Source organism: Tursiops truncatus, chromosome 4, assembly GCF_011762595.2.
Source record: "Tursiops truncatus isolate mTurTru1 chromosome 4, mTurTru1.mat.Y, whole genome shotgun sequence".
NCBI classification, from domain to species: domain Eukaryota; kingdom Metazoa; phylum Chordata; class Mammalia; order Artiodactyla; family Delphinidae; genus Tursiops; species Tursiops truncatus.
The window spans coordinates 109535879-109548406 of NC_047037.1; the positions used below are offsets into that span (position 1 = coordinate 109535879).

The 12528-nt window shown below is 34.0% G+C and overlaps 1 protein-coding gene across 2 annotated transcripts in view; it reads left to right on the top strand.

The window, feature by feature from the left end:
• The window catches only part of GBE1 (1,4-alpha-glucan branching enzyme 1), a 288288-nt gene that overhangs the window by 185011 nt on the left and 90749 nt on the right, over positions 1-12528 (top strand). For both annotated transcript variants that reach the window (XM_019922679.3, XM_073804382.1), the window contains exon 8: positions 6908-7023. In XM_019922679.3, coding sequence (XP_019778238.1) covers positions 6908-7023 — 116 coding nt within the window. The remainder of the gene's footprint in view (positions 1-6907; positions 7024-12528) is intronic.

Here is a 12528-nt window from a genome sequence, read left to right on the forward strand (position 1 = left end):
ACAACAGTGAGAGGCCCGCGTACCGCAAAATAAATAAATAAATAAAAATAAATAGTATGAAAACTTATTAATTTCTTAATCATTCAGAGTAATTAATCATTATCAGAGTGGGTTATTAGTTATTTTAGATTTATCTCTTTTTTTGTATCAGACTGAAAATCTTTCACTTTTGCTTTCACTGCTGGTCCCTTACCACTCTGCTCCCCACCCCTATGCACACACATACACAGGGACAAACACACTCCCCTCGAAGTTTGCATTTTTCTCATCTTACTTGAGAAGGTAACCAAGCTTGTTAAGAATATAAATTTAGAGAAAAGAGAGACTTGAACATTTCTCGAGTATTTTTTTTTTTTTAGGAAAAGTATAATTGGAAACATTTAGCATATGAAAGTGTAATATGCCATCCTTTCCTACTTATTTCCTGGAGAATACCTGATTAAACTTACAGATAATATAAATGGAGGTAATTTTAATTCAATATTTAATAAGCTAAGTACAATTTAGGCCTTAAGGGGAAGAAAATGTTTTATTGTAATAATGAATGTAGATAACCAGGGCTCAGTGGATATAATATGATTAAACAGTATATTAATTTAAATAAAATAAAGTTGTACAGGTTGAAATAAAAAAAACAACGTGATATTGAAAAGAAAACTTCAAAATCATATTTTATAATAAAAACCCATTTCTGAAATTTATATTATTACAGATTTTTAGTAGTTGAATTAATACTTTGTCTCATTAAGTTGTGTGCTTATTGCTATCTAATTTTGTTTGAAATTAATATATACAGTCGCCTCAATATACTGTCTAAAGACCTAGATACATTTTGTTATAGATGACACTATTATGTTGTACGAGATATGAGTAAGCACTTTTTGCACTTTTTGATGTTTAAAATTTTTCTCAATCAATTCCAATTGACTGACAGTATAATTTCTGTTGACAAAGTAAAAAGCAAAACTATAGCATTTTCCCTTTATTGACTAGTTATAGTAAAATTATACTGATAGATGAGGTTTTTTTATTTTTAAAAATAGAGTACGTAGTAAGACGTTACCTGCTTTTTAGTATCTTCCTTTAAAAAAATGTTAGTTTCCTTTAAAAAGAGTATCTTCCTTTTAAAAAAATGTTATTGTGATTCAAGACTCTATCCTTCTATTTGACATGCCATATTTTTCTATAAAAGAAAAAGTCTCAAAGTACTTTCTTTGTTTAAGGTTAATCTGCTGCCTCAGTTGAAATACCCAGATCAAAACATGTAACTTTTGCTTTATGGTTTTATGATGTATGTTTTAATAGCCATTCAGCTTCAAAGACTTTGTAATAGCTAAGAGGAATATATAATTTTTCTTCATATTTTGATATTTGACCACTGCTTAAAAATGTCTCCTATTTATTTGTATGCAATATTAGTGGGGTTAGTAACATCCAGTGGTCTAAGTGGCTGATTTTGAAAATTCTAGAAGTTATTCAGGGCCACAAATAAATACATTAGGCAAATAGTTTTGAATTACAAAATGTAACTTCATCTAATAAGTGTGGTTACATCTGATTATACTTGCTTGCCAAGAAAATTTGACTATGTTTTATTTCATTATAAAGTTCATTGGCAGAATGTGAGACAAATCAACAGTTTTTGATTTTAGGGATATTTCCTAAAAACCTTAATATTAGAATTATGTGTGTGACAAAATTATCTTAATAAATCATCATTCCTTGATTACAGGTTGAATATTTCAGACATCCAAACCAATTAGACTGATTATTTTGATTGCCAGAAATCCTTAAATTTATATATGTTTCATTGACATATTCAGTTTCTATATCAGACACCTGTGATTTCAACATTTTTAGTGGTTTATGATTCACAGGAAAGTCAGTGCATTTCATTATCTTTTTCTGGATTTTAGGGATTTTGTTTTTGCTTCATAAAATATATGAGTAAGCTAATCAATCGATCTTAGGCAGTATATATGACATAGTATTTGTTTCTAATTTATGTGTTAATTGGTTTAAGATAGAAAGCTAATAACTAAAAAAGGTTACTTCTCAAATACATTCAAGCTGGTCCCTAAGTATATATTTGTTAGCATCAAATTCTTCCAGTTGTTTGGAAACTAGGCTACTTTGTGGTTTTTAAGGACAGACTTTAAAAGCCTTGTGTCAGTGGAATAATCTTAAAATCAAAGCCCCACCTTGTCTGCTGTAACAAACCAAAGTAAAACTGTACTCTTAAATTCTGCTTTATATTTTTATGGGACTCTAATCAACTGGATATATTAACTGTGTCATGGGCTGTCTGATGACATTTTGAAGTAGAAAAAGTAAATTGCCTTTTCTATCGTACCCTTTGCCAGACGTTTTCCTACTTTGACTCAAGGCAAACCATTCAATTGAGATGATTCAGTTCATTTATTACTACAGAGCACATTGAGTAATATTTGTAATTCAGTCATAATTTGGAATATATCCTAACTCTTCTTCTCAGCCCCTCAAAGAAGGAAAAATGCAATTTATGGGTGCTGAATTTGAAATTTATGATAGTAGGATTAGTAATAGACGTCTTCCAGAAATCTATATTTTCACTGGTATATATTCCTTAAGTTTGTTCTGGTGTTCTATTTATAAGGCAAAGCTTAGATTCAGTGAACGATTTCATTCATGTATAAGCTTAATAATTGCATCGTACATGTGACTGCTGAAAAGTAGGGTGCAAAACAGAGTACCTCAACTGGAGGTCCCTTAGATTTAGATTTTTAACATATATTTAAGATTTCACCAGCCCCCAGTAAAACTCCTGAGAACTGAGTCTCTCACGAGCTTCCCTGGTAGATGACATTTCACAAGTGTTGTGAGTTTGTTGTCAGAGGAATTAAGTGTGACTCTATCAGGAGAGGGCGACTCTTGGAAGTTTACACCTAGACTCCTTTGAACTTTGCCCCATGCACCTTTTTCTTTACCGATTTTGCTTTCTATCCTTTTACTGTATGTAATAAATCATAGCCATGAGCATGACTATATGCTTACTCCTGTAGGTCCCCTAATGAATCACTAAATCTGGATGTTGTCTGGAGGGCTCCCGGCACAGCTTTCCTCTTGTAATTTAACTTCAGTGACCTGGGATAAATATATTTATATCATAATTAAATACATTGTTAACATTAAGTTAGATGTTTACGTAGTGTAAGAAAAAAAAAAGAAAGCTACATCTTTATTCCAGTGATACTGTAAACCCTCTAAAACCTGCTGTTTTTCAACTTTGAGTTCTGGATTGTGTCCATGCAATTACTCACATGTACGGTCTGGTTATTTAGGGACTCAGACCTCAGTCTTCCTGGTTCTCTGTCTTGTTAGGTCTTGAAAGCCCCAATTTTTGTGATCTGAGTGCAAGCAACCTGTGTTTTAAATTAGTTTTATTAGGACACTGAGTTTATAGAGTGAATTTATCTGTCTGGATTTATCATGCTAAAATGATAAGAGAAAATTTGGACTACAGAAATATTGGGAACATAATTATGAGTCTGTCTTTCCCCTTATTTCCTGCACTGGTAGTTTATTTTTTCTTGAACAACAAAGGCTATTTATTTATAAAATGTTACCTTTATAAGATCAATTTTTTTACTAACTTTTTAAAATAATCTAGTTTTAAAAAATATGTATAACCAGATAATTAATACTTTTAACTTTTGCTTTCTATTTACTGCTACTAACTTGAAAATTTTAGATGTGATTTTTTTCCTGAATGTATTTCCCAAAATTTTGTTAAAAAAACAAAATGTTCTAGAGTTTGTTTCTTTACTATTTTCATTCTAGATAGTTTACTCCCCTGTAAAATTTTGTGTCCAGTTGACCGTTGAACAACTTGGGGTTTAGATGCACCTACCCCTGCTCAGTTGAAATACACATCTGCTATCTCTGCCTCAAAAACAAAGTAATTGATAAATGACTCACTCAAGCTGAAACAGTTTGCATTAGAATCAGGACTCAAACTATAGTTCTTTTGATTCCACATATTGTGATCTCTAATTGAACACAAACTTTTCCCCACAGTTCGCTAATTTAAAGACCTGAAAAATGAAAATACAGATACTGTATTTATCGAAAAATATCCACATATTAGTGGACCCACACCCATATTGTTCAAGGGTCAATTGAATCTCTTTTCTATCTCCACAGACTACACATCTATTTTTTGTTTTATTAATGATTTACATATTCATAAAATATAATAAAATGGATTATTTTGAAAGCACTACAAATTTGATTTGTTCCTATCTGTTTAATCTTGTGGTGATTTTTTTAAAGAATTTTTATGTTGTTTAGACTTTGTTTCAGGTTAAGAGAATTTTAGAGGTCCATAGGATAGAATTTAGTATTTTTTTAACCCATTTGAACTTTTTAATTATATGCTCCATTTTCATTATTGTTTCTTTTCTGATTATCACAGGAAATTCTTTTTCTATTTACTCATACCAAGAATCTGTCTACTCACATAGTTACAGCCAAGTATGTTAAATATAGTTTTATAACTCCTTTTGGTCAAGAAGAAGATAGTTTAAATATTGTAATAACAGGAATCAGTAGGACATTTAGTAACTCCGCCCTTAATCAAGTATGTGATATTGCACAGTATTTTCTTTTTAATAATTAGATTCACATCACCTTCTTTTCTGCTTTTTATTGAATTGCAATATCATTGGCTTTTTTTCTTCTTTTCTCTTATTTTATCTCTGTAGATATTAGGATGCAGTTTTCACATTTGAATGTGTTTACCTGCCTAACATAAATGTCTAATATTTATGTTAGAAATTGACAGTAAATGTCCACCAGCCCAAGATGGTGATGTAAATGAGTCAATAGGGTTGGTATGAAAATGTGGCATTGCAGGTACTGGGAGGAACCAGAAAGTACATGTTCCATCTTCAGAAATTCAAACTGAAAATTGAAAGTACAGTTGTCCCTCAACATCTCCAGAAGATTGGTTCCAGGAACCCCACCATATACCAAAATCCACAGATGCTCAAGTCCCTTATATAAAGTGGCATAGTATAATGAATACTGTGGTCGCTTTGTATCCAAGGATGCTAATCCAAGAATATGGAGGGATGACTGTATATTTATTGAAAAAAAATATAAGTGGACCTGTGTAGTTCGAACCTGTGTTGTTCAAGGGTCTACTGCCTTCTGCAAGGTAAACAAAACAGTAATACATGTCAGATCAGGCCCAGGGACAGTCTGTGAACTCTGGTTTACATATTCATATCTTCATACATCTACCCAAGATATTTAGTTTTTAAACAGGTTTTGGTCCTACTCTGAGGTATTTTGGGCTAAAAATAACTTTCAGTTTGCCTTTCAGAAGTAAAATATACATTACCAATCAAATGAGAAAAGTATGACCTTTTCAAAATATTGTTTAGAAAGGATTATTGATATGCAAATTTATTCTTTCTGAAATATTCATATAGCAACCTTGTTAAAAAAAAAGTATAGGCATGCTTCCTTTAAATTTTTCAGTGAACCCAAAACTGCTCTAAAAAATAAAGTTTATTAATTTTAAAGAAACTTCAAAAAAATAGAGCAATTTTGATCTATTCATTTCTTTTTGTTAAACAGAATTTTTTCTCTTTAAACCCTAAATGAATATGCATTAATAGAAACATTGGTATATTCTGCCTTCATCATGGCTTGGACCTAACAATCTAGAACCTCTGGGCTCCCTTTCATATCAACTGGATTGCTTGGATTTCTGTTTTTTTTTTTCATTTCTTAACTTTGAGTAAGTTTTCAAAACTCAAAGTAACTTATTTAAAGCAGTTAATTACCAACGATACTCATCTTGCCCCAAAGTTTTGATTTACAATTCTGGAGTTGATTGTGATGACTTAATCTCCACTTATGTCAGATGGCTCTTTAATATATTGAAGGTTAAAAAAAGTACATAAATTTCAAATGGGTTAAGGAATTATGTACACTATTACTGCTTTGTCATTAAACTAAATGAGGTATTAGAGTCTTAAGACCGTAGTTATAATGAGATAGAGAACTCAACCATAACTGTATGACTAAAAAAAAAATACTAATTGATGATGCCTTCTTTTCAATTGTCCAAAATAGCCTTGTTTCATGTGGTGTTTTTAATTGAGTTATAACAGTTCTTTGTTTTCTTTCTGTTTTTATGGATATAAGACTCTTTAACTTGTAGAACTTTTTACTTTATTAAACATGTATATTCTAGTAATTAGGTCTCCTTCTTTTACCCTCACAAAACAAGTCCAGTAAGTATAATACTGCTTATCATATGGTTGATTTTAAAACTCTCTTTTTTATTTTACTTTTTATTCTGAACTATATCTGTTTTAAACTGTAGAATAAGGAAATATTTTAAGCAAACACTGAAGGCTGAAAGCAGTTTTCTATTGATAATGAAATTATATTTTCTGAAAGGAGAAACTACGTAACTGTGGTTATATTACATGAAAAATCGTGATGAAAATTCAGAGATAAGTGACAGACTTTGTGTTTTTGTTTTTTTTTCTTTTTTTTTTCCTTTTTTTAGTAACTAATACTGTGTAGTAATCACTGTATGTTTTCATTGAACAAGACAGAGTCCCTGCACTTTGGACCAGACTGACACATTTTTTCCTTAGGTTTTTCTCAGATATTGAGTGCTTTTGCAGCTAAAGAAATTTAGCACATTTTCCTATTAGAATGAATTTCATCAAACAAATGAGGTAAATCTTAGTAGTTTTCTGTTGTTTATGTGATATATTTCTTTGAACATCATGATTCCTAAGAGAGAGATTTTGATTTTAATTATTACTCTTAGCAAAGGATGTATAAGAATTAAGGAAAATACTATATACATTATGCTTAAATATATATTTATCTAATATTTTAGCTGGGAAGTTTTAAGATTTCTTCTGTCAAACATAAGATGGTGGTTGGAAGAATACGGATTTGATGGATTTCGTTTTGATGGTGTTACATCCATGCTGTATCATCACCATGGAATAGGTAGGTAACCTGATACATTACAGATGTAACTAATGATTTTATTTTATTTTTTACTGGAAGATTACAACCAGGCTTGGGGTTCAGTTATGTCACTGCAGTAGCCATTATTATTGGATTGATTTTTTATTAGTTCCATTGTGTATGTCTTTTCTCTGATCCCTTTTTGGCAAGAGATTGGGTCAAATACATTTTATAAGTAAATAAAATATAATGATTTTCTTTGAAATATATCTATTTAATAATATGCTCTCTTTAATATGTAGCATTCTTTTAAAAATGCTTTTTAAGGATACCATTTATTACAGCACCCTCAGGCTGTGAACATGACAGCATTTGTAATGAAAAATAAATAACAAAAATAATAAATGAGAACATTTGTTAATGTATGGGTTCCTTTGCATATTAAAAATTGAAGAAAATATGTATATTTTAAATATAGATGTGCTCAGTTAAAATTAAATTGTAAATTAATCTGTAATTAAAAATATGGATCAAAGATCTTCAGTTAAAAAGTTGTACAGAGAAGTGGGATCACAGAATCCTAATCCTTCAATTGATAACATGGAGAATAATTATTATTTTTTTAATGACCAAATATTTACTGGCAACAACCAATCCAAAAAATTGACTTTAGAGTATAAATCAAAAAGTGGGTGCCAAGAAAAGATGCTATATTCAAAGTGTGCTGTTAACTGCTCTCAGTCAAGATGCTGGCCACATGAAACATTCCTAGGGAAGAAGTTGAATCTATAAGACATGACAGATTTCATTGATATCTTCCACTTTGGAGAGAAGCTGACTTAGGGGATGAAAAAGGCAAGCAATACAAAATTCAAAAATATCCTCTCCTAGATTAAAACACCTACATGCCCCAGCAGAACCTCGCTGTGCTGAGGGCTAGGTATTATCCAAGGAATTGTGGAATTGGTGAAATGAACTGAAATCCATGGATATGGGATATGCTTTTTATGGGTACAGGGCCCAAGAAATGGTAAAGAAAAACATTCTGAGTTACTTAGCATGCTTTCCCACTTTGAGATGAGGATAATAACAAATACTGAGACAGTAGACATTCTTCAAGATGGCGGAGTAGAAGGACGTGCTCTCACTCCGTCTTGCTAGAACACTGGAATCACAACTAACTGCTGAACAATCATCGACAGGAAAACACTGGAACTCATGAAAAAAGATACCCCACATCCAAAGACAAAGGAGAAGCCACAATGAGATGATGGGAGGGGTGCAATCACAATAAAATCAAATCCCATAACTGCTGGGTGGGTGAATCACAAACTGGAGAACACTTATACCACAGAAGTCTACCAACTGGAGTGAAGGTTTTGAGCCCCACGTCAGGCTTTCCAACCTGGGGGTCTGGGAACGGGAGGAGAAATTTGTAGAGAATCAGACTTTGAAGGATAGCAAGATTTGATTAGAGAACTTCGACAGGACTGGGGAAAACAGAGACTCCACTCTTGGAGGGCACACACAAAGTAGTGTGCGCATCGGAACCCAAGGGAAGGAGCAGTGACTCCATAGGAGACTGAACCAGACCTACCTGCTAGCCTTGGAGGGACTCCTGCAGAGGCGGGGTGTGGCTGTGGCTCACCACAAGGATAAGGACACTGGTAACAGAAGTTCTGGGAAGTACTCCTTGGTGTGAGCCCTCCCAGAGTCCACCATTAGTACCAACAAAAAGCCCGGGAAGGCCTCAGAGTTGGGTCGCCTGAGGCCAAACAAACAACAGGGAAGGAACCCAGCCCCACCCATTAGCAGACAAGGGGATTCAAGTTTTATTGAATTCTGCCCACCAGAACAACAGCCATCTCTACCCACCGCCAGTCCCTCCCATCAGGAAACATGCACAAGCCTCTTAGATAGCCTAATCCAACAGAGGGCAGAGAGCAGAAGCAAGAAGAACTACAATCCTGCAGCCTGTGGAACAAAAACCACATTCACAGAAAGATAGACAGGATGAAAAGGCAGAGGGCTATGTACCAGTTGAAGGAACAAGATAAAACCCCAGAAACCAACTAAATGAAGAGGAGATAGGCAACCTTCCAGAAAAAGAATTCAGAATAGTGATAGTGAAGATAATCCAGGAACTAGGAAAAATAATGGAGGCAGAGATTGAGAAGCAAGAAATGTTTAACAAAAACCTAGAAGAGGGGTCTTCCCTGGTGGCACAGTGGTTGACGCAGGAGACGCCCGTTCATGCCCCGGTGCGGGAAGATCCCACGTGCTGCGGAGCGGCTAGGCCCATGAGCCATGGCCACTGAGCCTGTGCGTCCGGAGCCTGTGCTCCACAACGGGAGAGGCCACAACAGTGAGAGGCCCGCATACCCCAAAAAAAAAAAAAAAAAAAAAAAAAAGACCTAGAAGAATTAAAGAACAAACAAACAGAGATGAACAATGTAATAACTGAAATGAAAAATACACTAGAAGGAGTCAATAGCAGAATCACTGAGGCAGAAGATCGGATAAGTGACCTGGAAGACAGAATACTGGTATTCACTGCTGCAGAAGAGAATAAAGAGAAAACAATGAAAAGACATGATGACAGTCTAAGAGACCTCTGGGACAACATTAAACGCAGCAACATTGGCATTATAGGGGTCCCAGAAGGAGAAGACAGAGAGAATGGACCCAACAAAATATTTGAAGTGATTATAGTCGAAAACATAGCTAACATGAGAAAGGAAATAGCCACCCAAGTCCAGGAGGCACAGAGAATCCCATACAGGATAAACCCAAGGAGAAACACACTGAGACACATAGTAATCAAATTGGCAAAAATTGAAGACAAAGAAAAATTATTGAAAGCAGCAAGGGAAAAACGACAAATAACATACAAGGGAACTCCTATAAGGTGAACAGCTGATTTCTCAGCAGAAACTCTACAAGTCAGAAGGGAGTGCCATGACATATTTAAAGTGATGAAAGGGAAGAACCTACAACCAAGATTATTCTACCCGACAAGGATCTCATTCAGATTCGATGGAGAAATCAAAAGCTTTACAGACAAGCAAAAGCTAAGAGTATTCAGCACCACCAAACCAGCTCTAGAACAAATGGTATAAAACTTCTGTAAGTAGGAAGAGCAAGAAAAGAAAAGGACCTACAAAAAACAAACCCAAAACCATTAAGTAAATGGTAATAGGAACATACATATCAATAATTACCTTAAATGTGAATGGATTAAAAGCTCCAACCGAAAGACACAGGATTGCTGAATGGATACAAAAACAAGACCCATATAAGCTGTCTACAAGAGACCCACTTCAGACCTAGGGACACATACAGACCGAAAGTGAGGGGATGGAAAAAGATATTCCATGCAAATGGAAATCAGAAGAAACCTGGAGTAGCAATACTCATATCAGATAAAATAGACTTTAAAATAAAGAATGTTACAAGAGACAAGGAAGGACACTACATAATGATCAAGGGATCAATCCAAGAAGAAGATATAACAATTATAAATGTATATGAACCCAACATAGGAGCACCTCAATACATAAGGCAACTGCTAACAGCTATAAAAGAGGAATTTGACAGTAACACAATAATAGTGGGGGACTTTAACACCTCAACACCAATGGACAGATCACACAAACAGAAAATTAAGGAAACACAAGCTTTAAATGACACAATAGACCAGAGAGATTTAATTGATATTTATAGGACATTCCATCCAAAAACAACAGATTACACTTGCTTCTAAAGTGCACGCAGAACATTCTCCAGGATAGATCACATATTGGGTCACAAATCAAGCCTCAGTAAATTTAAGAATATTGAAATCATTTTAAGCATCTTTTCTGACCACAACGCTATGAGATTAGAAATGAACTAAAGAGAAAAAAACATAAAAAACACAAACACGTGGAGGCTAAACAATACGTTACTAAATAGCCAAGAGATCACTGAAGAAATCAAACAGGAAATCAAAAAATACCTAGAGACAAACGACAATGAAAACACAACGATCCAAAATGTATCGGATGAAGCAAAAGCAGTTCTAAGAGGGAAGTTTATAGCTATACAAGTCTACCTCAAGAAACAAGAAAAATCTCAAATAAACAATGTAACCTTACACCTAAAGGAACTAGAGAAAGAAGAACAAACAAAACCTAAAGTTAGCAGAAGGAAAGAAATCATAAAGATCAGAGCAGAAATAAATGAAATAGAAAGAAGGAAAACAATAGGAAAGATCAATAAAACTAAAAGCTTGTTCTTTGAGAAGATAAACAAAATTGATAAACCATTCGCCAGACTCATCAAGAAAAAGAGGGAGAAGACTCAAATCATTAAAATTTGAAATGAAAAAGGACAAGTTACAACAGACACCAGAGAAATACAAAGCATCCTATGAGACTATTACAAGCAACTCTATGCCAATAAAATGGACAACCCCGAAGAAATGGACAAATTCTTAGAAAGGTATAACCTTCCAAGACTGAACCAGGAAGAAATAGAAAATATGAACAGACCAATCACAAGTAATGAAATTGAAACTGTGATTAAATATCTTGCAAGAAACAAAAGTCCAGGACCAGATGGCTTCATAGGTGAATTCTACTAAACATGTAGAGAAGAGCTAACACCCATCCTTCTCAAACTCTTCCAAAAAATTGCAGAGGAAGGAACACTCCCAAACTCATTCTATGAGGCCACCATCACGCTGATACCAAAACCAGACAAAGATACTACAAAAAAAGAAAATTACAGACCAATATCACTGATGAATATAGATGCAAAAACCCTCAATAAAATACTAGCAGACAGAATCCAACAGCACATTAAAATGATCATACACCATGATCAAGTGGGATTTATCCCAGGGATGCAAGGATTCCTCAGTGCATGAAAATCAATCAAAGGAGTACACCATATTAACAAATTGAAGAAGAAAAACCATATGATCATCTCAATAGATGCAGAAAAAGCTTTTGAAAATATTCAACACCCATTTATGATAAAAAATCTCCAGCAAGTGGGCATACAAGGAACCTACCTCAACATAGTAAAGGCCATATATGACAAACCCACAGCACACATCATTCTCAATGGTGAAAAACTGAAAGCATTTCCTCTAAGATCAGGAACTAGACAAGGATGTCCACTCTCACCACTCTTATTCAACATAGTTTTGGAAGTCCTAGCCACGGTAATCAGTGAAGAAAAAGAAATACAGAATGGAAAAGAAGAAGTAAAACTGTCACTGTTTGCAGATGACATGATACTCTACATAGAGAATCCTAAAGATGCCACCAGAAAACTACTAGACCTAATCAATGAATTTGGAAAAGTTGCAGGATACAAAATCAATGCACAGAAATCCGTTGAATTCCTATACACTAATGATGAAAAATGTGAAAGAGAAATTAAGGAAACACTGCCATTTGCCATTGCAACAAAAAGAATAAAATACCTAGGAATAAACCTACCTAAGGAGACAAAAGACCTGTATGCAGAAAATTATAAGACACTGATGAAAGAAAT